Source organism: Poecilia reticulata, chromosome 18 (assembly GCF_904066995.2).
Source record: "Poecilia reticulata chromosome 18, P_reticulata-male-v2, whole genome shotgun sequence".
NCBI lineage: Eukaryota > Metazoa > Chordata > Actinopteri > Cyprinodontiformes > Poeciliidae > Poecilia > Poecilia reticulata.
The window spans coordinates 13,391,698-13,416,762 of record NC_088847.1 but is presented as its reverse complement, the minus strand read 5'-3'; the positions used below and the strand labels follow the sequence as shown (position 1 = coordinate 13,416,762).

General features: G+C 41.5%; 1 protein-coding gene across 2 annotated transcripts; it reads right to left on the bottom strand.

The window, feature by feature from the left end:
• Window positions 1–2,211: 2,211 nt before the first annotated feature.
• ntn5 (netrin 5) lies at window positions 2,212–24,322 on the bottom strand. 2 transcript variants are annotated; one of them, XM_008435452.3, is made up of 7 exons: window positions 23,916–24,322; window positions 12,894–14,362; window positions 11,200–11,388; window positions 8,099–8,248; window positions 5,581–5,631; window positions 4,327–4,407; window positions 2,212–2,816 (listed from the first exon to the last, which is right to left on the bottom strand). In XM_008435452.3, exons 1-7 carry the CDS (start codon window positions 24,017–24,019, stop codon window positions 2,254–2,256), a joined length of 2,607 nt encoding a protein of 868 aa, XP_008433674.2. In that variant the 5' UTR covers window positions 24,020–24,322; the 3' UTR covers window positions 2,212–2,253. The 2 variants fall into 2 exon arrangements, with proteins under 2 accessions (XP_008433674.2, XP_008433676.2); XM_008435454.3 differs by lacking the exon at window positions 23,916–24,322 and adding an exon at window positions 20,271–20,414.
• Between the last annotated feature and the right edge of the window lie 743 nt (window positions 24,323–25,065).

The window sequence follows — 25,065 nt, the reverse complement described above, 5'->3', positions numbered from 1 at the left end:
TTACATTTTTTTTTTAAGGCTGACCGCAGCACAGTAATTCTCTTGGGAATTATTAACACATTTAATTTAACTCTTAGGAGTCCAATTCAGCTAGTCAAGTTAGATAATGTTGCTATATCATGAATGACGGCACTCCTCTCTATTCTTTTAAAGGTTTTAGCAGCAATGGTTGAACTATAAGGAGCAGCAAAAGCAAATGAAGTGGATTAGCAGTACTTGCTAATCACAAATGTGTGATCCAGGACATGTTACTGTGGAATATTGTTTTTACTGTCTGGATATTGAGCTGTTAGCATAGCATGACAGCCATGAAACTGCTATACAGCCAGTCTTCAGTCAGAGGCCTCTTGAGATTTGTAGCAAGACTGACTGCTACCGTCCACATACATGGATGATGAGATACGACGTTTGTCTTAATTAAATTGAATTGAATTTATTGAGAGTAATTAGACAGGAAACATCCATCAAAGATCTAATGATTGGGATGCACCACTCCGATCCTTTTTTCCCCCACTGTGACGTTGAATGAGAATTATTCAATAAATTAGAATATGCGTCTGATGAGACTTTATCAAACTAAAATCAGCTTTTTAAAATATCAACTTTTAAGGAGATATTCAACATACTTTTTTTCATTTAGCCCAAGTTTTACATTTCTGCATTAAACTTGTTTGTAACATTATAAACTTAAATGCTGTTTTTATCACCTGCGAGCAGAAAAACATAAAAATGAACAGAAATAAAGATTTGAATATATGAAACTAACATACATGTCTCACTCAGTGAACAGTTACTGAAATAAATGAACTTTTCAATAATATTTGAATTCAATAAGTATGACTATATATGATTGAGGAACATGTGATATTTGAACCCTTAAAGATATATATGGTTTAATTAAACAAGAGTGTAGAGAAGAAATTAGTTTATAGTGTGTGGACGTGGTTAGTGTTTTTGTTTATTTAAAAAAAAATTGCTTGATTTTTTCTTTTTTTTCTTTGGCTACTTTGGTTTGTAAATAATTGACTATAAAACTCTTGAACCGTATGAATAATTTTAATATGCACATTGCACATCAGTTCTGATAGCCAGTTAATTTTTCTTTCCTAATAACACGTCAAACATGATCGGATTACTAATTAAAAAAAAAAAAAAAACTTGACTTGGGAAGGAGAACCTAAGAGGAGATAGAAATGACTAAAGCAAAAATCTTAAAATGCTGTTTACATCTAATTGTAAGACGAGCTGCCAGCTGAGTTTAGGGACATGTGGGTCTCCAAGCACAAAGAAGAAAAAAATAAAAACCCTCCGGGGCGTATTGTATGCTCTGCTCCAAGGTCTTCAATCAGCAAGTCTATTTTTCTCTCTTTATTTTCAATCACAAGCGTCAACATGGCAGCTCGGCCGCCGCTCGACAAATCGGAGCCCCTCCATCTGTCCTGATGCCCCCCACCACCAGCTCCCCAGAGCCATGACGCCATATGTGCCAAAAGGGAGCAGAAGTCACATCGACAAGTCAGACGGATGTTTTTCGGATCTGCGGGAGGATTAGCGTAGAAAGCTGGAGTTGGTTTGGTGAATGTGCTCGTCTGTCGAGTACGGAAACGAACCGAGGATAAAGTCTGTTTGCTCTGCTGCAGCTGTGACTGCAGGCCTGAGCGATTTTTGCTCTAAGCAAGATGAAATTATGGACAAATCTACAATTTTTAGTTCATAGCAGATGTTTTATTATTTAACAGTTTTTTTATTTATTCAAATGAAATTTTAAGATTTTTTTTTTCACAATATAAAAAGCATTACGTCATTTTGCAAACAGTTTGACCCAGATTATTTTTCAGCCTATTAAGAGTAAAAGTCTTCTAATATGAAATACTGTGAAGAAATTCTCCTATTTTATGCCTTTAAGTTTTCCTCTAATGGAAATAAATAAAACATTCTGATTATAAACAGTGAAAATACAAGAAAATATACAGCATGACTTTTCAGTGTTTATACGGGTTAAAAAAAATCTCATGTTTTATAGCACCATTTTTCCTGGTGGGATACTTTTGTCATCCATTAACTTTTGTAATTTTCTCCTGTAAATTCACGCAGCAGCAGCTAAAAGCTAATCCAGATGTTTCTCATGTGTGAAGATGGATCTTTTCCTCAAAATGGACAAACAAGTCCAAACTCTCTACTAAAACATTCAACATGACAAGAACACCTGTCTTTAAATATATATATATTTTTGGTGGTTGTAATTTTTTTATTTTACTCAGGATTTGGAGTCGAACACACCAGAGCGACGGTGGAAGAAGCGGGCGCCGTCTCTGTGGGTGCGACGTTTCTCTCTGCGCTGCTCTGAGCCTCGTCCGAGTTCACAGTTTTGTCAAAATGAGCGCTGGCGTCCTTCTCAGTCAGCAGGTGAGGGGGGATGTATGCAGAACGTGTCTTTGCGTGCTCCCTGCTCCGGGGCCGGTGGGCGTTTGGGGGTTTTTGGGGGCAGCGGCCCCTCTTGTCCTGCCCCCGGAAGCCCCTGAGCTTGGGGCTCCAGTGTTCCCGCCACTGGAGGGCCAGTGTAGAACGGTCGGCCACCAGGCGACTCTCTTCCGGAGCCCAACTCCGCTCCCCTTCCTCCGCGCCGATGAGGAGGAACGTCCGGCCCACGTGGAGGGCGGGGCAGCCGCAGCCGAGGTCGCGGTCGGGAACCCAGAGGGACTGGGAGCCCCTCCGGACGCGGGAGCTAGAGCCGCTCCGGAAGACGGTTTGTACAGCGATGGAGAACTGCCACCAGGGTCCTGAACGCTCCATCCCTCTCACCTGCACCTTCAGCACTGACAAAGAGAAAAACACTTTAATGTCATCCTTTACATTCTGAAGGGATAATCTAAGATAATCTGAGTCAATACAGCAACGGTGACAGACGTATGTTATCTTTTTACACTGGTTTACAGAGATTTGACCTTTTTTTCCTTACAGAACTATTTTAATTTAGCAACACTGAAAGGTGCCCTGTTTAACATCTAGAATCTCAATTGGATTTAATTCCCAACTTTGACTAGACCGGAGGAGCTGGAAGGAGTGGCTGGGGAGAGGGAAGTCTGGGCCTCCCTTCTGAAGCTGCTGCCCCCGCGACCCGACCCCGGATAAGAGGAAGAAAATGGAAGGATGGATGGACTAGACCACCCTGTTTCTGTCATGAATGCTTTTGGAGCCGTTCAGAGAACCTACTGGTTTGGACGGCTGCTCTGCTGCATGTCGGACGCAAGACTTTTTAAGTGATGGTCAAATTTATTTATTTTTTTTCTGTATATTCTTGCAGAAAGCAGAACTCAAGGTTCCATCCTTCAAAAGAAGTCCAGAAGCAGCAAAGCCGTCCCATTTCATCAAACTGCAACCATCATTATCTGAAATTCAGTGTTATGTTGTTCTACTTTTATCAGAGGCGTAGTGGGATGTACATTTTTAAAAAAACGTTTCACTTGGTGAAACATTTTAAAATGTCTTTTTGTTGCGTCCTGGATGAGTTGTTGATGTTTCTGTTGAGTAATTTTGGTCAGCCAGCCGCTCCTGGGAAAATTCACCACCGTTTTACGGTTTTCCATTTGAGCATGATGGTTTCTTCTTTGGCTCACTTCATTCTCAAATCCTTAGATGTTAATTGCTTTTCTTTCCCCCAGCTCTTCAAATCCCTTCAAATCACATGATGTGTTGCTTTTTTTAAACTTTTAATGTTGCCAGACTGGTTCTGTTTAAGTGATGTCACAACTCTACTATTCTGGCCGGGGTGTGAAACTGAATTATGTTTATAAATTGTGTTTAAAAACTGTTAATTTATGATTCAACAGAGCAATCGTTGGTGCCGTGGGTTGCGCAACCATGTTATGGTCACAGGCAACTACTTTTTCACTCAAGGCCCGGTTAATTTGGAAAATTGTTTCCTTAGTAAGTGACTTCACAAACTGTTTTGTAGCCCACTGAATATTTATTCAGTGGGCTGAAGCGTTAAAATGAGACAAAAAAGTAAAAAAAAGAAGAAATTTGCAAAAAGGTAAATAAATTTCCCACTACAATTTTTCAATTATTTCTAATATTTCTAATATTTTTGGGTTGTAAATTTTCCTGATTTTTGTGCTGAAACAAGCAATGGACCTGGGATTAAAAATAAGAAAAAATATGCAAATTTACCTTTTACCTAGCAGTTTTGCAGAGTGTTTAATTAATAAGACGTCTACTTATTGTGTAACGTAATAAATTATACCTCAAATGTATGATCAAATACAATAAAATTCTCAAATATAGGATCTTTACTAAATTTTTTAAAATAAATAACTTGAAACCAACCGTAGTCCTTGAGACAATACGTCTCCAGGTTCATCCTGACTTTGACCTCAGAGGGCTGGCAGTAGGACACGCACTCCTCCGCTGCAGGACAAAGGAAGACAGAGAAAAATGCCATCATTCCTCAGCACACACATCAACACGCGTCTTTTAGCGTAATCGCAGTACGTCTCCTTCCATGTGTCGTCGCTGGACCTGATCGTCTCGGCAGCAGCAGCAGGTGGGGATTTCTCCAAGCTGCCACTAGGAGGGACTGGTTCCCTACTTCAGCGCGGCGTAAAGCAGCCGAAAGCGTTTCGAGGGCCGATCCGCTAGGCAATAAAGACACCTGAGACAAATCTGATATCCGTCGACACACGAGACAAAAAACCTTCGTACTGGAAATTCATGCGGTGACCCGCTGAAGGCTCATGTATCCTTATTTCATCTTATTCTGTAATAAACTGTTTCATGCAAGAATCTTTATTTTTTAAGTTAATCTATATAATAAAACTACAGTTTGACCTGCTAGTTATGATTTTGTCTGATTTTATTTCAAAGTATTAAAGTGCAAATAAGTGCTACTTATAATGTGTTTATAGAGACAGAAATATAACTTTTGTCTGCCTTATAAAATAAAATACAGGGAAAAAAATACAACTGGAAATGTGAGTATTTAACCTGGGGAAGTTGAACAGTTTGTATGAGAAGTATTATTTAAGACTGTCTTTTGTGTGCAATGAGTGATTTTGTAAAAAATGTGCACAAATGCTTATTAGTAATTTGCTTTTAAGTCGGGCTTTCTTTTTAAACTGGCTTTGACCAACATTTCTCTGGACTTTTCTGAAAACACTTGAGATATATTTTTTTTATTTTGTCTTTAGCTCTGACTAATTCTAGTTCTGACAAGTGAACCAGATTAGACATAAGGAGGCTCTTAAACTCTTTAAGAGTTACAGGACATTGTGATAAGGTACAGAAACTGCAGATGGGTGAAAAAGTAGGAAAATTCTGAAGAAAAAATAACAGGAAGGGAAAGAAAATTACGTTTCCCTTCCTGTAAAAATTAAGGCAACAAGGCAGGAGTTTGAATTTTATTTGTATCGAGAGGCTTCCTATTTTCAAACTGGATGAGGTTCAAAACAAACATATCCGCAACATCCATAAAAGTCTCAATATATGCCGCAGTGAACAGATTTCATAGAACTTTAAAAAGCACTACAAAAATAAATTGCGTGTTTATATGAACAGATTACAGTTTTTTGGTAAGTTACTCACCAATGCTGTACTGAGGTTGGTACACAGGGGTTGGCGCGACCTCCTGAATGCCTGTGAGCAGAAACACACCATCAGGTGTCAGACACAGACAAACTTCACCTGCGAGAGCCGCCAGTTCTGCTGCAGTCATGTTTTATAGGCGTTGAGCTCGAATGCCTCGTGGCGCACAGGCATGCCTTCGCAAAAGATAAGCAACAGGGGTGTGTGGTCCTTTTACGGCCTGGAAGCGCACCCTGCGAGGCTTGCTCAGACAAACACAGATGTGAATTTTACTTTCAGTAATTCAGTAAGGTGAGGCTTTCAACTCCTTGTACAGCTTTAGCCAAAACATTGAACAGAGACTAGTAAAGTTAGCTGCTCTTTTAGTGTGTGTGTGTGCGCGTGTGCGTGCGTGTGTGTATGTGTTAAATTCAGGAGTGAACATTAATAACTTGTGGCCTGCTTATACATTACACAGACTTCTTGTAAAATAGCCCATGTATGATGGCTTCACAAATAAATAACTTTCTGTGTGTTGTCGCGTCTTTGACACGGCGACACCCGACCCGGAGCAGCAGACCCAGGCGTAAACTGGACGTGGTGTGTGTCTGACCCTCCCATTGTTAAAGGATAGTCAGTGCGCTGTATGCAAAGGAGAACGTTTATTTAAACTTCCTTTGTGAATACAACATCCACAGTTTTTAAAGTGATATGTCTTTTACTATTGTCTTTTTGTTTTAAAGTTAGTTTATCTTAAAGTTAGTTGAAGTCTCACAAATCAAACTTTTAAGCAATAATAATAATATGGTTGACTAAATTATTAAAAAACATATATATATATACGTACAGCTCTGGAAAAACTAAAGAGACCACTTAAAATGATCCATTTCTCTGATTTTACTTTTTATAGGTTTATGTTTGAGTAAAATGAACATTGCTATTTTATTCTATGAACTACTGACAACATGTTAATAAAATAAATTCAAAGCAAAAATTTAGCATTTATTTGCTGAAAACGAGACGGGAAAAGATAATGCAAAGAAAACAAGTTGATGTACATTTAGAAACAACAATACTAATGTTTTAACTCAGGAAGAGGTGGAAAAACCAGGAGGTTTTCAGTGGCGTTCATTGCAGTGGGCTCTTCATTTTTCCCCAGAGTTGTATTATTTATTAATTAACAAGTCTAACTGTGCCAGCTAGCAGGCTGCTAAAAGTAATTATGTTGCTTTTGTAGGAGAAAATAGCATAAATACCAAGCAAATAAAAGTGTCTGGCAGCAGCCAGCTTGGAGCTTCGCCTCATTGGAGATGAGTTAAGGTGCTGGAGGCGGCAGTGGGGACGGCTATATATAGCCTGCGATGGTCTGGCAGTAAAAACAAACAAGGTTTTCTTTCACTCACTGCTTTCACTGGGAAGAGTTATGGGTCTGGGGGTGTCACGGTGGGCGTTTGAGCCGTGAAACAGGTGTGGCGGTCCCTGCTTCGGGCTCGCAGCGTCACCTGATTGGGGCTCACAGAGCAGCGCTGCCTGTGTAGTTGTTGGCACTCGGGTGATTAGCTGGGGCTGTGCGTGCGGATTATCACCGCAGGCTGATTTTTGCTGCTGCGCCGGCAGAGAGGGGAGCAGCAGCGATCCGTTTGATCAGAGATCAGCGTGAGATGAGGTTTCCTTGTATTGCTCGGCTCATGTTTAACGCTGCCGTGGAAACCGTCTCCGGGGACGACGAGAGGGAGACGCTGCGAAAGACTGGGCTGAGTGAACTTGGATGCAAGTTGCTCTCCTTGATCAGCCTCTCGTTTGGTTGAAGGATTAAGAGATTAAATTAGGGTTTAAGACGGTAAACCATAAGCAAATTAGGCTAATGGGAAAAAAAATTAAAGATGTCTGTACATCAAATAGACATGAATCTATTAAAAACCACACAGAGGGTGTGTTAAGTTAAAAAAAAAGAAAAGTCATTAGCTTTTGGTTCTTCTTCTGTAAAATTGGCAAAAGTAGGCTGCTGGAATTAGACAAGAGTTATTAAATATTAAAATATTTTTCAAACGAGTTAATTAACAATAGTTATAGGCAATGTCATAATGCATGAATTATTGCACAATTTGAGGAATGATTACCTGAAAAACAGTCACTCCTCTTGATATTTAATAAAATACTGAATAAGCTTTATATAACAGCTTCAACCATTTAGAAAAAAAAAAAAGCAAAGGGAAAATGAAAGATGTCTCTTTGTTAAGTAAATAGCAAGTTATTAAAAACAAGACAGGGCCAGTTTAGTGAAAACAGTTCTTAATTTGACTTGGCAAAGAACAAAGAACTGATTATTACAGGGGGGGGAAAAAATACTTTTAATACATGAACATAATAACAACACAAGAGCAACATCTACATCCACGAGGATATAAATTTCACTAGAAACTCCACAGAATATTATGACTTTCATAGTAATTCTTAACAGTTAAATCTTAGAAAAAGTTTGCATTCGCACGACTCCGTTCTGTGTTACCAGATCTTTCTTTCGTTCGTTCAGACTCACGTATGCAGGGCCGCAGCGGGGACTTGCCCTGCTTGTATCCCGGGGCGCAGCGGTTGCACCTGAGGCCGGTCACTCCTTCTCGACACAGACACTGACCCGACGTTTGGTTGCACCAGCGGCCCACGGCTCCCAGAGGATGGCACTGACATGCTGGGTTAGGAAATAACAAAACACCAAAAGTCTTGATTTCAGGAATTAAAAAAAAAAACAACAACAAAAAAAGTCATGATTCTTCATTTATTCAACGTTTCCTCTATCACTTTATGTTTAGTCTGTTTTCGAGGGGAAAAAGTGTATTTGTTTATATTGTCATTTGCAGTTAAAATGGCAGTAGTTTTGTTTTAAATGGCAACAAAACTACAAAGTCCATAATGCTGGGAAGCAACAAGTCTTTTTTTTTTTACAGGAATTCAAGTGTGCTCCTAAAATTAGCTTAATTTCTTACGCAATTAAAATCAAGATGTACTTTTTACCTCAATTAGCAACGTTAAGTTTGTCATTGAAAAGCATATATTTGACTTGAAAACACATTAAAATGAACTAAAAATGAATTGTTACCAAGCTTACCAAGTGCTGCAGTTGATAAAGGAAAACATGAAAAACCAGCAGTTTCATTGACAACACAGCATTTACAAGCTGACCATGAAAGATAAGTTTAATATTAATTGTTTAGTAAATTAAGTTAACTTAAGCAATTTGTGTGTTATATTTAAGTCCTAATGATATTTTGTTACATTACAATAATCAGGACAGCAAAAATTATTACAATTTTGCATAGTTAAGTGTTTAAATATTATTCAAGTTCTTATTCAGGGTTTTTTTTCTTCTTAAATTTATGGGTTAAAAAACTGTATCAAAGCACATTATGGCTGTAATGATCAATATGAGAATCTCTAACTGGGCTTGAAACAGCATTTGCTCTTATTTGCACTAATAGAAGCAGGAAAAACAAACCAAATTAATTGAATTGTTTAGCCAGAAAAATTATCTGAAAAATGGATAAAAAAAAAAAAAAAGCATCTCCCAGCATATCTTCGTGGGGTGACAAAGTAAAAGCAATTCATAAAGGTTTTTATGAAAGACAAAGACAGACAGAACCCGTCCCAAAGTGGACAACTAGTCAGTGGTTTAATCCCAAACGACAGCAGGCATCTGTCCTAAGCGTGCGTCCTTGAGTGAGACAAAGCACGTCCCTGGGAGACCGGCGAATCTATTTTGTAGCCGTCTCGACGGCTAACAAAGACAAATTCCTACTTGAAGGGTAACAAGAAAATAACAAATCCTGACACGGTATCCGTACCGCTCCGGCGCTTTTCTGAGAGGATGAACAACCTTCGTCTAAATGAAGACAAATGTTGTGCCCTAACTCATCCGTTTCCTTTAGGAAGGGCTGTGAAGCAGCACAGTTATTACCGCCCAGTTTACATAGCAAAGTTTTTTTTATTTTTTATTATTTAACGTTTCAATCACGCGACTAAATGAGAGAGAACAGATGGAAAAAAAGAAGGAAGCTGCACTTCAGCACACTCGAGTGTTGTTTACACAGAAACTTGTAATGGTTCCTAACAGCCTGACTGGAGAAAATAAAGAATAATGTCCCCAGTTGCTCTAGAATGGCAGTGATGTAAAGCTTCAATTAGGCAATGCCGAGGCATAATGTGAATTTGCTGGTCTGAACAAAAAATGGTGAAATATGAGCTTATTTAACCCTTTCTTGTCAAGACTGGAGGAACTATTAACGTTGGATATGTTAGGCTGCTGGTCGAGGCTCCATGTGAGCGCACCAAGGTGTCACAGTCAGTTGTGACGGGTCAAAGGTCAGCAGTCGTGGCATTTGCCAACCAGTGGTAGCAATGAGGATACAGGTGTTCAGCGTGAAGCTTTTTGTGTCTACATTGCTAACACAATGCCGACCATGTAAACAGAAGCAGCGACGCAGTGCCACAGTTCAGAGAGCATTGAGTGGAAACAACAAGTCTCCACATTCCTGTTAAATTGCCAGGTTTTTGTTAGGTGGAGCACCGAGTTCACGGCAAATCAATCCAAGCAACATAAATCCTGAAAATCTTTCAGCTCAGCTCTTTGGCAGCAGTAATGCTGCCAAGTAGCATTATTGCTACAACAACAAATGTCATGATCCAGAGGGCTTCCGAAGCAGCAGGATGGATCTCATTGTCTAAAAGGTATCAGTCAGGAGAAGGGTTCTAAATCATTCACAGGCGAGCAGTCAAAACATTGCTCATGAATATTTAGCCAGATGTTTCTGCAAAAGGAATGTAAAGACATGAAGAACGTTTATCAGGGAGGCAGCAAAGAGAAGCAAAGCAACATTTAAGAGCTGCAGGAATTTTTAATTTCAGATTTTAAATTGTTTTCATTTATGCTTGTGATAGGAAATGAGAAACATATCTCTCAACAGAGAGATCACTTAAAGTTATAAGCATTTTTTTTATTACAAAATGTAACTTGACACTGGTATTTTGATGATTTATCTCCGAGTTTTGAAGGCCTTCTTGTCATCACCTTAATTCTTTTCACTGTCTAATCATTTTAATTCAGATTTGAGTGTTTCTGGCTAAATCAGATGAATCTGAAGAAACATGTTTGTAAAATTAAAAGGTTACTTTAAACAGAATGTTTCCAAGTGTACACATAATTTGGGGCTTAACTGTAAATTCCTCCAATCCAAAAAGTTTGATAACTTTGATCAAAATCTGCAGGATTTAATTAAGCCTGTCCGCTATTGCAAAACCACATTGTTTTTTTTTGTTTTTTTTGTTTTTTTCCACCTTAAAAGATTTATTTAAATTAAGCTTCAGTTGTTATATACAGAAGAGGATTAGGGCAACTGGGAAAAAAAATAAAACAGTTCTGACTTTTTCTCAGAATTCTGAGATTAAAGTCAGAACTGTTTTATTTTTTTCCAGTGGCCCTAATGGTCTTCCGCAGTTATAGGTCAAATGAAATATGGATGAAGTTCTGAAATGACGTATGTTGGTCTCGTTTACGTCACAAACAACTTCCTAGCCTTTCTGCCCTCTTTTGCCCTCACTGCCCCCTTCACACAGAGCGTTATCACAGAAACCTGAACAGTGACTAACGTTGGCAGGCCTTGCGGTGGTCCAGCGGCTTGCTGGTGTCGCGGGTGTAGCCGTTCTGGCAGTACTGGCAGTGGCGCCCGGCCGTGTGATGGCGACACTTCAGGCACACGCCTCCGCTCTTCCTGCCCGACTGCTGGAACACCTCCATGCTGAAGCGGCATTTGTTGGAGTGGCCATTACACTCACAGGCTGGACAAAAGCGAAAATAAAGAGCAATATTGACGTTACGTAAAGAAACAATCAAAGCGTGCTTTATGTTCCATAGCGTGATTAGCGGTTAGCTACTGTCTCCACACCACCAGGGGGCCCCCAAGAGCACTACAACTCCAGTAGAAGTCATATTTACAAATGTATATTTTCCGTTTTGTGTCACATCAGTTTTAATTTGCTAGACAAAACGTGTTGTTCCTTTGCAGAAGTACGCAACTAAAATCTTCCAATTACTTTTTTTAAAGATTTTACATGATAAACTCAAATGAGTAATAATTTAACAATGAACCTGAACCATGCACACACCATAGTGACAACTGTGGGAAAAACAATCAGAGAGAGAGAAAAAAACATTTTGGGAAGCAAAAGACTTGAGAACAGGCAGAGGTTAATCTTCCTGAACGAAAAAACCTCTAAACAGCAGAACTGGAATGAAATGGTTTAAAATGTATTCGTGTTTTAGAGTCCAGATTTAAATTCAACAGAGTCTGAACCAAGAATGTTCACAGACACTTTTAAAACATGTCATGTGGTGTGAGAAAGTAAAGTGTTAGAGTCTGATTATAATTATTATTGTTACATTTGAAGGGAAAAAGCTTAAGAAAACTATCCCTGAGGATTCAAAATTAAGTTATGTGGTTACTCAGCTGTAGGAGGGGCTGGGCATTTCAAACCATTATGTTGAAATCTTTAGAGTAAATGTGTGGCTAAAGAACATGTAGTTCAATGTTTTTGAGTGGTCAGTTCTGATTTCTGTCCCATAGATAATTTCTAGGCGGAGTTTGAGCAAGACGACCTTGCAGCTGACTCACTCCTGGTAGTTCTGTCAGCCAGAACGGGACAAGATTCCTGCAAACTCTTTGTGGAAGACATCTGGAAAGGGACCCAAAAACTTTAGAGTGAGTCATACAGACTAAAACATAGTTCTGTCAAACCCTAAGAATAATTTTGGTAATTCTAACTAACTTAAAACAGGAAGCATTTAGTCTGATTTAATGTCAAGCAGAGAGAGAAAAATAACAGATTGTGTCTTTTGATGCAGTGTATGTAAACATCTGGTCTCATCTGTATTCATAAATAGTGACAATAGTCTGGAAAATTCATTTTCTTTTCACGTTTGAAGAAAATAAACAGTTATACTAGAGGTACTGACTGCAATCATTTAAACAAAGAAAAAAATTAAGCAAAACTTTTGTGTTTCAATAGAATTTCTCACTTAAAATAATACTAAAAATGTGTATTTTTGTAATGTTTGAAAAGGGTTAAAGCAATTTCTCATGTGTCTCCAACAACAAAATTATCTAAATGAATCTCCTAAATGTTTTCTTCACCACCAGTCTGGAAAACAGATGTTAGAAAAAAAAAAAAAAAACAATCCTGAAACAATCAAAAAGCAAGAACAGAGTTTCTGTGTGGTCAGCGTTACCATCTGGTTCCATTAGCTTGCTGTGTTTTAATGCATGCCTTCATTTAGCAAGACTCACCAACGCAGGGGTTTGGGTGAGTGGGTGTAGCGCGATGCCACGGTCTATCAACATAGAAATCCTCACACATGTCACAGTCGGGGCCCGCCGTGTGATGCTCGCACACACACACTGCCTGACCCGCGTCGTCACGGCGACACCTGGAAGCGTGCCCGTTACATTTGCACCTCCCGCCGACTTGCAGGTCGGAAATGGCCAGAGGAGCTCGGACCGAAAGGATCAGGCCAGAGGGCTGGGAAGTCCTTAAGTTCTGTTTTGTGTTGGGGTTGTTGTTCCTCCTCTTCCTCAGTTCCCGGCCGCCGTTCGTCCTACTCCGCCCTTCGACTGTCCATGTGCAGTCTCCGTTTGAGCAAGGGACCCAGAAGTTGTTGTCCCTGTTGCGATTTCGCTTTCTGGCCTTGCCACCTTTCTTTGGCGAAGCGAGTAAGTCGGTGGTGCCAAAAGTGTCTTCCCCTTCCTTGCTGGTCACGTTGTGGCCATCTTGGCCATGACCAGAACCTTTGCGGTGGTCCTTCCGACGCTGCTTGTCTATCCGCTCCTCCTTATTCCCCCTACTTATCTCTGAGTTTTTTCTTTTGTCCCTGTCAAAAAAAGCCAGTGTATTGTCTCTTAATTTGTCCACCTGATCTCCAGTGTCGCTCTTTGCATCCAACCTCCACTTCAGGATCCCAGTTCGTTTGGCGTCATGGAGGCCGTCACGCCACTGGGTTTCTTCCATTTTATCCGTAGCCTTCACGTTGTTGGAAGTTCTGTGGAAGACAACACGGATGTCCGTGGCCGTGACCCAGTCCTGGAGGGTGGGGCTGTAATCAAAATCAGGAGAAGACGGGCGACCGTCCAGAGTGGAGAAGGCGAGAACTGTGCTGCCCCGCTGCCTCTGCAGGGGCCGGGGGTCCGAACAGAGCGGCTCTGTCTCTTGGTGTCTCGTTTGGGCGATGGTCAGAGACGGTTGTTTGAAGTCCTCCAGACAGTTGCTGGAGTAGTGCTGCATCGGCCGCCAGCTACGCCCATGGTCCATGGATTTAAGGAAGGAGATAGATATGGGGTCAGACGGCTGCCCTTGGCTGCAGAACTGCAAGCTGATGTAGGTGATCTCAAAGCGGCGGCCCAGAGGTAAGGTGAAGACCCAGTCACCGGAGTCGTCTCCCGCCCGAGCCCTCCAGCAGGTCAGGTTGTGAGGGTTGTGCAGGTCCGTTAGGGTGGTGATGTTGGGGTTATTGTCGGGCCCGTGCAGGGAGTGGGTAACATTGACTTGGACCCCGTAAGCAGCATTGATGAACTCCGACAGGCAGTGTCGAGGACGGCCATCTGGGTGGTAGCAGGGCTCGTGAGGCGAGGTCCAGCTCAGCGGGGCGTTGGAGAAGGAAGAGGAGACGAGAGATGGAGGGAGGAGGAGGAGTCGGAGGAGAACAGGAATGAGAGAGATGGAGGGGGGAAGGGAAGAGGGTCGGACCATCATGTCATCGAGCCTGAGGGGGAAGAAAGAGAACATTTTTAAAGGAAATTCATGAGCATTGTGGAAGAAGAGAGAGGCAATCTGATTGATTTACGTTGGCATTTGAAGCATGAGAACGAAATCTAAGATAGACGACCACCTGTGTCTTCATTGAAAACACATGCCGCCGCCACTCGCACCTTACGTGCTTTCTGCGGATCCCAGTAAAGAACTCATCACATAAAAATGTGACTTCGATCATCACAGTAGTGTCGCCACCGCTCCAGACCCGTAATCTTGACAACCTTTAGGAACGTATCCATCTTAAAACACCCTCAAAGTTAAAGGGAGCACAGGGAACGGGTTGGAGGGAGCGCACGAGGTATGTCTGTAATGACAAAAAACATGCCCAACAGCTGGAGCTAAACCCTGCGCTGGCCCACAATCCATCACATTTATTGCTCTCTTTTCAAACCGTTTTACCCTTGGTTGGCTCTGCAGGCTCGGAGAGGCCCGAGCGCGAGCAGCGGGTGCTGTCACGGTGCAGAGCAGAGCACATGAGAAAACGGAGGAAAAACTGAGGAAAGGGAGGGAGGAAGAGGAGCCGGAGATTTGTTCCTGGGTTGGCTGGAAGTGATTTATGGGCTGAAAGGCGCGTTTGACTTGAGCCCTGCTTTTGCTACTTCCGTGGTGGAAAACAAACACGGACTTGTGTCTGTCCAGAGTGTGAACAAATCCCTTCCTATTGCTTACAACTGCTGATAGTTGTAAATTACTCTTCTGTCGAGATTTGATGGCGGAGCCAAAACGGACAAAACAAACAATCTGTCTGCTTCACTTTTCCACATTTGGTGATAATGCACTCACAAAACCAATGGATTTTTTTTTAATAAACTGTTCCATTTTTTCCATCGACCCCTTTCACTCTGATACTTGTAAATAAAACCCAGTTCAATCAGTTGCCTTCTAAGTCACCAGCAGAGTCGACCTGCCTGTGATCTAATCTCAGAATAAATCCAGCTGTTCTGTCCACACCGAGGTCAGAGAGAAAGCTGTGGAGAAGTTTAAAGCGGAAAAGGTTATAAAGCAAACAGTCTTTGAACATCTCACAGAGATCTATTCAGTCTATCGTCCCATAGTAAACCTGGAGGAGCTGCAACAGTCCATAACTCCTGTGGGAGAATTTGTCCTCACAATTATCACGAGATTGATGATTTTATTAAGCCTTTATTTACACAGGAAAAAAGCTAATTGATATTAAAAATGGGATTAAGAGTGGCAAGAACAATAACAGTTTCAAAAAATAAATAAATTCCCATTTGCAGTTTTCCACAGGTCGTAGGAAAGACACCTCACTCCTCCTCTAGTCAGAAAAAGTTCTAGTCAGCTGAGACCAAAATGTAAAAAAAATCTGAACTAGCAAAACCCAACACTGTTTGTCTTCCTGAACACATCATCTCCAAGGATATGCATGGTAGTGGCTACGTAGTGCCATGGGAATTTAGCAGGGAGGAGAAAAATATTTAAATTGAGGGGAGAAATGTCTTCAAAGTCCAGGAAGAAATCAGTGTCAAAGTGTCGATTTTCTTTTTTTAGTTAAACTATGTGTTGTTTTCTTCTTACTTTATAATAATGTATTATTTTCTGCTGGTAAATCACAGAAAATAAAAAAAATAATAATAAAATACAGCGTAAATACTTTCCAAACTCTCTATTTAGCATAATATATCCTCCTGTTTTGTGCATTTTCTTTCCAGACTCTTTGCCATTTGCCTCCCTGTCTCTCTCCTGTCACCTGCCCCCTTCGTTCTGTTCTGGGAATATTCTTAACTGCTGTGAGATTGATGGCGTCCTAACAAGCATTTGACACTGACAGCAAAGTCAGCAGGGCAGCATAAACCAAACCTGTAGGAGAGAACGGAGTTGGGGGGCGGGAGGGAGGATGGGGGTCAGAGAGCCTCTCTGGCCTCGTCATCCCGCTCAATTAGCAAACGACCGAAATCCGAGGCTTTCCTGGGAGACCACACAGCTCCGAGGGGTCTGTGCCCTCCAAACTCCTGCGCCCCTCACCTCCCGAAGGCGGCGGCCTGCTAAATCTGGGAGAGGAGTAAAGTTTTGTGCTGCGGATTGTGCAGGAAACATGCGGCGATGAGAGGTCTGACTGTGACCCCGGTCCCAAAGAGCCACATTCCTGACGTCCAGGATGCCTCAGCGAGCCATTCCTGGCGTGTCGAGACATGCCCCAGGGGAACGTGAACGCACCGATAAGAAGCTGGACTCATAAGTTGTTGGTTGATTAATTAGTTCTCTGGTATCATTTGGTGTTTGTACCACAGACATATAAAACAAAATAAAAAATAAAAAACGAGGAAGGCGGCATAGAGGGGAATGAATGTAGGGAAAAGATTGAAGGATTCAATCTGGATGAGGAAATTTCAGCGAGAGTGAAGATACAAGATAAGAGCCCCGTTTGTCTTTGTCATTTAAAACAACCACAACAAGGGCTTGATCCAGATTTTCTCCTCTCCCAAAACTACATCATCTAACATAATCCACCTGATGCTGGACATACATACAGCATTCACTACTGAAATGCCACATGGGCAAAAATCTCATCAGTTCAAACTAGGACATAAAACACTAAAGAAGTCTTCCTGAGACACAAACATGGACACTTTTATCACGCTGCCTATGAAACGGAGAGTTTTGAAGTGTCCCGGCCGGCAGTGATACGTCTCGCAGAAAGCTCAAACAGTCAAATAGTGGTGTGATGAGATCAACCGCGTCTCCGGTGGGTGATCTGTGGAGGCAGCTATGCTTGGCCAGCGAGGGGCCGGAAAAATACTTGCTGACAACCTGGGGGCTTGTTTACGGCGCGGCCCGACAGATGCGAGCGAAGGAGGGCGACGGATCTGGAGTCCTCGTTGGTTACTGAATGTTCTTTCTGCTGCTCGTGAAGCAGAAATGTGTGAAACATTAGGATAGTTTGATTTGTTCTTTTCTCCTTTTTGTGGTCAAAACGTTTCCAAATTTACTATAATTTTTAAATTATTCTGGGATTAACAACAACAAATCTAAGTAGATGCAGAGCAGCACAGCATTGCAAATGAATGAATGCTGTTAATTCACTGTATTCAGCGTTTTGCAAAAGTATTAATAAACCTTGGATTTTTTTTTTTCTCACATTATAACCACAAACTAATTCCAAAGTGTCAGGAAAATGATGCACTGATCTGATTGATTTTGTTTTTTAATGTTTTGAATCATTATATTTATACCTACAGGTCTTTTGCTGTGTGTCTCTATCGGTTTTGGACATCTAGAGACTGAAATCTTTGCCGTTTTCTAAGGAATCCTCCCACAGCTCTAGTGGGAAACAATAACCTCCACTCAAGTTTCCAAGTCATTTGGGAGCAGGTCCGGACTTTGACTGAGCCGGTCTAATATGCTTCGATGAAAGCCGCCGTGCTCGCTCTGCCTGTGTGTTGAGGGTCAACCTTCTGCTAGAGAAGGCCCTGATCTAATCTGTCCGGGATCATTTCTGTAAGTATTCGTTGGACTATCAGAGGCAAGCCTTGTAAAATAAATGAAGCTTAGACAGAAAAGGCCGATCTTAACTCAAAAGTTAAGATCTGTGACTCCAGTTTTACTCTCATCCTCCTGGTGTCAGATGTTCCCTCCACACCGGGCCGAGTGTGGCATTCTGCGCTTTTTTACCTGCTAAACCGATGAAGACCTGTCCACACTTGGGAGCAGCGGGCCTGCCGTACGTGACTCATGTTCTGCTCAGCAGATGAGCTGGATTTGGCCGGTCTAACACATTTTAACATTCCTCGTCATGGACAGCAGGAGCAGCAGCAGCAGCCCCTCTCCGTTCACACCGAAGCCAACTCAAGCTGCTCTCCTTCTACGTTTCGGATTTCTACGGACTAAATGATCTAAATGAGCTCGGTTTAATGAGGCAGAAGATTTCCAAAGCAGGGTTCTTACGTTGCAGCTCCACTCCCAAGACTGGGGGGAGCCTTTCGCGGATAAATATGATCAGTTATTTAGGCTCGCCGTCTCTCGTGTTGCGTTTGAAGCTGCACCTGTTGGCCCATGTTCCCGCACTGACACCTTTTGTTAATTTCGCAATTGTTCTCAGCCGGGGTCAGAAATCCAACACTGGACCTCTGGGGCGAGGAGACGACGGCCGAGCGAGCTCGTCCGCGTATTCCCAAGGCGCATTCCGACTTCCACACGGAGCAGATTCCTGGTTTTAGGTGTAGTGACCTAATTTTAGAGCAGATTGTGTCTGCTTGTGGCCTAAAAGACTCAAACCACCACTTGGTGCAACATGGGGCCCTCCTCCAACTTCACATGCGTGCACTAGTTGTCCATCATACCACTGACTGCACTGACCCACGCCGGAGCTTTGCTTTCTTTACTTTTTTTTTTTTTTTTGACTAAAAAAACACATGTTGATATTTAAAGACAACTTTCCCTGCAAATCTTCCCCCCCCCCTCCTCCTCTCTCTCCCCTTCGCCTCCTCTGTTCTTCTTTACAGCCGCACACAAGTTGGCAGGGAGGCTCCGCGGGCCTCCAGCTCCACATGATGAGACTGAGAAACAGATGGAGATGAAATCATTCTGATTTCCAACGTGGCAGCGGAGCCAAAGACAACTTGTGGGCGAATAATTAAACAATAAGTAAAACCTCGCGGGTTGTAATTTTGTGTCGCTGAAATTGGCAGGTTGGTAATTAAAATCAAGAGGACGCCTGCGGGGTTTCTGAGGCTGTTGTTGAGAATTTGAAAAATGAAAACAAAAAAAAAACCAAACAAACAAAAAAAACAGCCAATGAGCAATGAGCTGCTAATTCATAGACAGAAATTTGTTTTCATGTAAAGGGGAGAAAAAGAAAGAAAAGAAAAACAAAACTGGGTGGATGGCTTTGTTTTTGCGCATTTACATTCCAGCGCATGCACAAACATTGCAAAGTTTGAGTTTCTCGTGGAAACGAGGGCGGGATGCTAATGAGAAAACAGCCTGCAGCCACTTGGAGGGAGCGCGCGCTCAGACCCGGGACCGACCGCGGTTCGTCAGAAGCTGCTGTTCATCATATTTAGTCGGGATTACTTTGGCAGGAGCTGAGAGTGAAGCCCCGGGAAAACTCCGGCTAATTGCGCTTGTTGAGCAGAAATTGGCTGCAGCCAATTAGCTTTATCGCAGATGGAAAGGATAATATTTGCTCAGCGGGGCTGGGTCAGGTTGATCAAACAACTGAAACCACGTGTTTTGTTTTGCTTTTGTTTCGTTTTTTCAGAATTTGTTGGACGAATTATGGGCAATTAACCGAAAAGGGCCGGGGCGAAACTAGGCTTATTAAATGTAATTATTTTTATTTTATTTTCATCTTGCAGTAATGAATAATTAAATTAAAAAAAATTTAATGTAATACATCTAAAACTTTTTTTAAAAATGCATTTAAAAGAAAACAAGTAAAAGGTAACGATAAGATCATTACTTGCACGAAGGTAGCCTAATTATGTATCTTGCATTCTTATGTATAAGAATGCAAGATATGGATATTTTTTTATACATTTTTTCAGAATGAGCGAAATTAAAAAAGATATAATATTAATAATTACTATTATTGCTTGTATAACAATTATAGCAATAATTCAAGCAAATTTGTGGAAAATAAGGTTACGAATTTTCTAAGTTACATCCTTTAGAAGAATAAAAAAAAGACACAAGATTATCGTAACCGAACACAAACTTAAGGGCAACATGCGGAAAACAGTTCGCGTCTCGTTTCCCTTCATTTTTCCTAAAGACTCGCCGCACATGCGCTCCTTTTCCGCCGAGTCGCTCCAGCAGAGAGACGCAGACAAACACTTCAAATCCATCACATTTTCAAGTGAAAAAAGGGTCCGAGAAGCCGGACCGAGAAAGCTCACCATGTGCGTCCCAGCTTTTTTTTTTTCTTTTTCTTTTTTTAAAATTCTTCCTTCTCCCTCTGCTCCCGCGGCGCCTCCTGATCACCGAGAGCGGCGCAGCAAAGTGTGCGCACTTTACAGAAGAGCGCACCGAGGAGAGGAGAGGAGAGGGGAGCAACACGCGCGCGCGCGCGTGTGTGTGTGTGTGTGTGTGTGTGTGTGTGTGTGTGTGTGTGTGTGTGTGTGTGTGTGTGTGTGTGTGTGTGTGTGTGTGTGTGTGTGTGGAGGGGGGAGGGGAGGAGGAGGAGGAAGAGGAGGAGGAGAGCAGTTGGAAATTAACGGGATAAGCTGGGAGGTGTCTCTCCTTACACCGACTGAGCCAAGAGTCTCCACCTCGAGACGCCGCGCCTCAAACTGGCGCACACGCAGGACCAAACGTCCATAAATCTGAACTCGGATCTGACTATGTGCGGAAGACGTTTGAATTTTGCTCAGGACGTTGTGGAACAACACACACATGCTGCAGGCATTTCCCTTCCCCGAAATTCACGTTTCCTGCAAAGCTGTTTTCTGAGTTGCGTTTTGCAATAAAGCAGTTAACGATAGAGTTTATTAAATTTAGAAAAAAAAAAAAAAATGCCCGAAAGCAGCAGACGCAGTCATTGTCAAAATGAATGAGCAAAAACGTGAATAAAAAAACGTTTCTGTGGAGAAATGTTCAACATTTGCGAATAAACTTGATTTTTTTTAATAGTCACAAAAACTTAACATAATATAAATGTAAGCTACTATCCAAGATTTTCTTAGTAAACTTTAAACATTTACTTTAAACAAATACACTAGAGTAAATAAGGTGCTCTGTAACAAAACACAAAAGCAATGTAATTATTGAGAAGTTTATGCATAGAACAGAATGTAGTGCATTCTTTTTTTTTTTTGTATCTTTAGCCCCCTTTATTCAGCTGCCCCTAATACGAATACAGATGCACGCCACACCTTGTAGATTTTTACGGTAGAAACTGCTGAAAAGCGTCTGTCAGTTCCTTCCACTTCAAAGCAACACTCTGCTGGTCTGTCACATAAAATCCCAATAAACTACATGGAAGCTTGCGGCTGTAACACGAGAAAACGTGATGTGAAAGCTTCTGCGAGGGGTTGCAATGTGTAAATATCAGAATGCGTCTATTAAGTTTGTTATATTAGTACAGTAAAAGTGCCAATTCAACACAAATGCTGCTATTATTCTGGTATCTTTGTGTTGAACTCTCAGGGTTTATGTTTTTATTTTTATAGCCCCCCCCCATTATTTTGGGATGTGGTAAAACAAACAAAAAAAATCACCTTGAACATTTTTGATCAGCGTGGAAAAAAAAGGGTTTTATTTTCCTCGCCTGGCAACTTTTCCCTTTTAAAAAATGAAGCAAAAAAAAAAAAAAAAGAAAGAAAGAAAAGAAAACTTAAAGCTGGGCTCAACGTTTCATTGCTTGTTATGCAATTTTATTTTACACCAAACATCCTCTTTATTAGCACCTGGCGGGCAAATTCGGGACACACAGGAAACTCGAAGCACTGACCGAGTTGACGTCTCGCCCTCCGCTTTGCTCCAATTATCCTCCAGAGAGGCAAAACAAGAGAAAAAGAAAATGTTTGAAGCTAATTGGCTGGCCTGGATGGTTCTCAGATGTGAAGCAAAACTGATACAGATGGAAATATAAGAAGAGGAATCGAAGCGTGGGGGGGAGGGGGGGCTTGATTGGAGAGGAGGAAACTTTCCCAGAGAAGGACATAAAACTGATTGATGGCTTCCCTCGGGGAATGTTTCCCCAGGTGTGCCGTGTGCGTGTGTGTGTGTGTGTGTGTGTGTGTGTGTGTGTGTGTGTGTGTGTGTGTGTGTGTGTGTGTGTGTGTGTGTGTGTGTGTGTGTGTGTGTGTGTGCTTACAGTGCACTTAAGAAATGTTTGGACCAGGAACAAGAGCAATAAACTAAATTGAGGGGTGAAATAGCACGTTTTTGCGTCAATAACGCGCTTTGGCAACATAAATACAGAGACACAAGAGACGTGAGGTGGCTGGCGGTGATGGTTGGAGGTGGATTGGCACGGTTTGATAAAGGTTTTAATAAAGCACACGCTAATTGATAACAGAAGGCCTCCGTAAAAATGATGTAAGGTATTGTTTCACCGCTTTAATCAGATTCTTTGAGGTGGCTGCTGCTGACAGGTGCAAAGCGCTGCCAAACTTCACACCCGGAGGCTCTGAGGTGCTAAGAGACCAAAAAGTAATAATAAACAAAGTACCAGCGCGATGTAGTCATAAAACACAGCAATAAACCTCTGTGACAGAACGGGATTTCTTAAAGCGGAGCAGGAACGGGGCTCTGTTGGTCAGGGGTTTGATGAACAACTGAATTCTGTCATCCAGACATAAGATAAGTCAACTCCTACGGTCTGTGTAGTCGAGGTCCTGAACCGGACCGAGAAACAAGCAATCCACGCCGCTGCTAACCCTTCCTAAACCAGCAGGGGGCCCTCAAGAGCAGCTTGAAATTCCTACAGAATCTATATGGCCTCCTAGGGGTCACCCTTCACCCTGCAACTTTGTCACATAGTAACCTTTTTATGTGATGTTTTATGCGGTTGTATGTGATATAGCGGTGGTGTAAAACATGCGGCTCCGGAGCAGCAGGTGGCTCCGTCCTTCCCTCCACAAAGGCTCAAAATATCTAACCTGTTGAGCAAGTTTTTAGTCACTCCTCTCCGTGTACGCGCAATATTTGGGTAATGACAAAAACGTTGCAAGAAATACAACTTTTTTTGTAACTTTTTTTGTATCGTTACATCACAAACCGCAAACATTTTTGAACATAATTTCCCACAAATATCAGCAATCTATAGAATAAGATGTACTCATTCTTTTCTGTTCTTATAAAACTTTGATGTTTTCTTTATTTTAAAAAGAGCTACAAATAAAGTAGTGGTTCTCTGAAAATCTGAACATATTTCCCTATTAAAGGTATTTAAGGAAAATAACTTTTTTTCAAATAGGATGTAAATGCATCATGATGCTGTGTAAAGCACAGAGAGCTTTACACAGTTGGATGAGGTTTACGTTCTGCTAAAACGTTTTATTAAAGTTTCACAAAGTACTGTACGCTGATGAATCTCTTCTTGTATTTACACCTTTATTTTTAATCTAAACACCTAAATACTAAATAGGGTAGTTGTTTTAATTTTCCCAAACTTCCTCACACAGTAACTGTATTTATTATTATAAGCACCAAGTCAAGTCTGTGTGGCCAGTAGAAAAAGTAAATAAAACACGCAGCTTGGGAAACAAAATTAGATTTTTTTGTTGTTGTTTAAGAAATCAAGATGTTTCCGTTTCCCTTTTTCCTCCATATATTTTGTCCCATAACAATAAGGTAGTATTCACTGCATGTACTTAGTAGTTTCAGTACAAGTGAAGAGTAAAATGTGAGTGAAATAAATAAGATCAGTGAACTCAGTCAAGATCATTCCCTCTGCTAGATCTTTTTGAATCAAATTGTTCACATTATGTCCAAATGAATCCATGTTTATCACTGCAGGTGGATCCACACACTGCCAGAAAAAGAAAAGAAAAAAAAAGAAAGCCATTTTCTAGACATAATTTCATCTTTTAGTTTACCGTACGAGGGAGGTGTCTCCAGGAAGCTCGTGCCTGAGCGCCTTTGGCTGCACAAATCCAAGCTGGCACAGAGAGCTGAGTGGAAAACTATCCCTGTCTGTCATGAGTCCAAACACAATGTTTCGTTTCTCCAGAGTTTTCTCTTCGCTTTGTGTCTTTGGTGAGTGTTGACAGTTGGAGATGAAGAGCAGGCTGTTGATCTGCAGGGGGAGGAAGACTCGCAAAGAAAACGGATTTTCATCACAGTCAGCTCAGAGAGAGACGGGATTTAAAGTTGGGCCGCAGCTTCTGCTTATGTTGACATGGTTACACGCTGTCAAATATTTCTCCGTGTGGGATGTCCTGGTGGATAAAAAAAAAAAGAAAAAAAATGCAGCTCATGGACATTAAACTCCTCCCTCGTTTTCCCATTATTTCCTGTCGCATCTTGTTCATTATTTAGTAGAAGAAGAAAAAAAATTTACCAAAAATTAAATAAGAGAGCAACAGAGAATGGGTTATGTTATTGTACAAGTACTACAGGCTAGATGATGTTGCAGTAGAGCTGGGAAGGTAGAAAAGTTACGGCTCCCCTGAGCCACTGCTTCAGCCATTCAGACAGATAATAGCTTATCAGGACTTATGGAGCAGAACTTTGTTCTTAGCGTATCCACGGCAACGGTGTTGGACATGCCGGTAGCTTCCATGCTGTTCTTATCAACACAAACAAAAAGTTCACTTTTAAACTCTTGTCACACATTCTGAATAAGATTTAAGTTTAAACTTTGACTGGACTATTGTAACATATATTGATCTGAATAATCCTGTTGCGTCTCTACCTGTATGTTCAGAGCCGTTGTCCTGCTGGAATGGGAACCTTTCACTCAAATATTTTGCAGCCAACATGTTTTCTTCCACTATTCCCTTGTACTCATTTCCATCCATCTTCCCATCTGTCTCTGCTAGAGCTGAACATATGGTAATCACCACGAGTGTTTGCAAAATCGCAATCCCAAATGATTGCCTAGATGCAATTTTTGGTAGCATATTACATTTCAAGTGTCAGGCCTTCGCTCTCTGCATATTGATAACATATTAGGCTAGTCGGAAGGACTAAGTACCCCTAATGCCCACACCAGATGCACATCTTCAGTAGCAGAGATGCTTAAAC

Excerpts from the sequence above, each read along its gene's own strand:
- ntn5 (XM_008435452.3), bottom strand. The coding sequence starts at position 24,019 with ATGACAGACAGGGATAGTTTTCCACTCAGCTCTCTGTGCCAGCTTGGA. Across the intron at positions 11,389-12,893 it reads TCACCCAAACCCCTGCGTTG|CCTGTGAGTGTAATGGCCAC; the intron begins GTGAGTCTTGCT and ends GCTTTTGTCCAG. Across the intron at positions 4,408-5,580 it reads CCAACCTCAGTACAGCATTG|CGGAGGAGTGCGTGTCCTAC; the intron begins GTGAGTAACTTA and ends TTTGTCCTGCAG.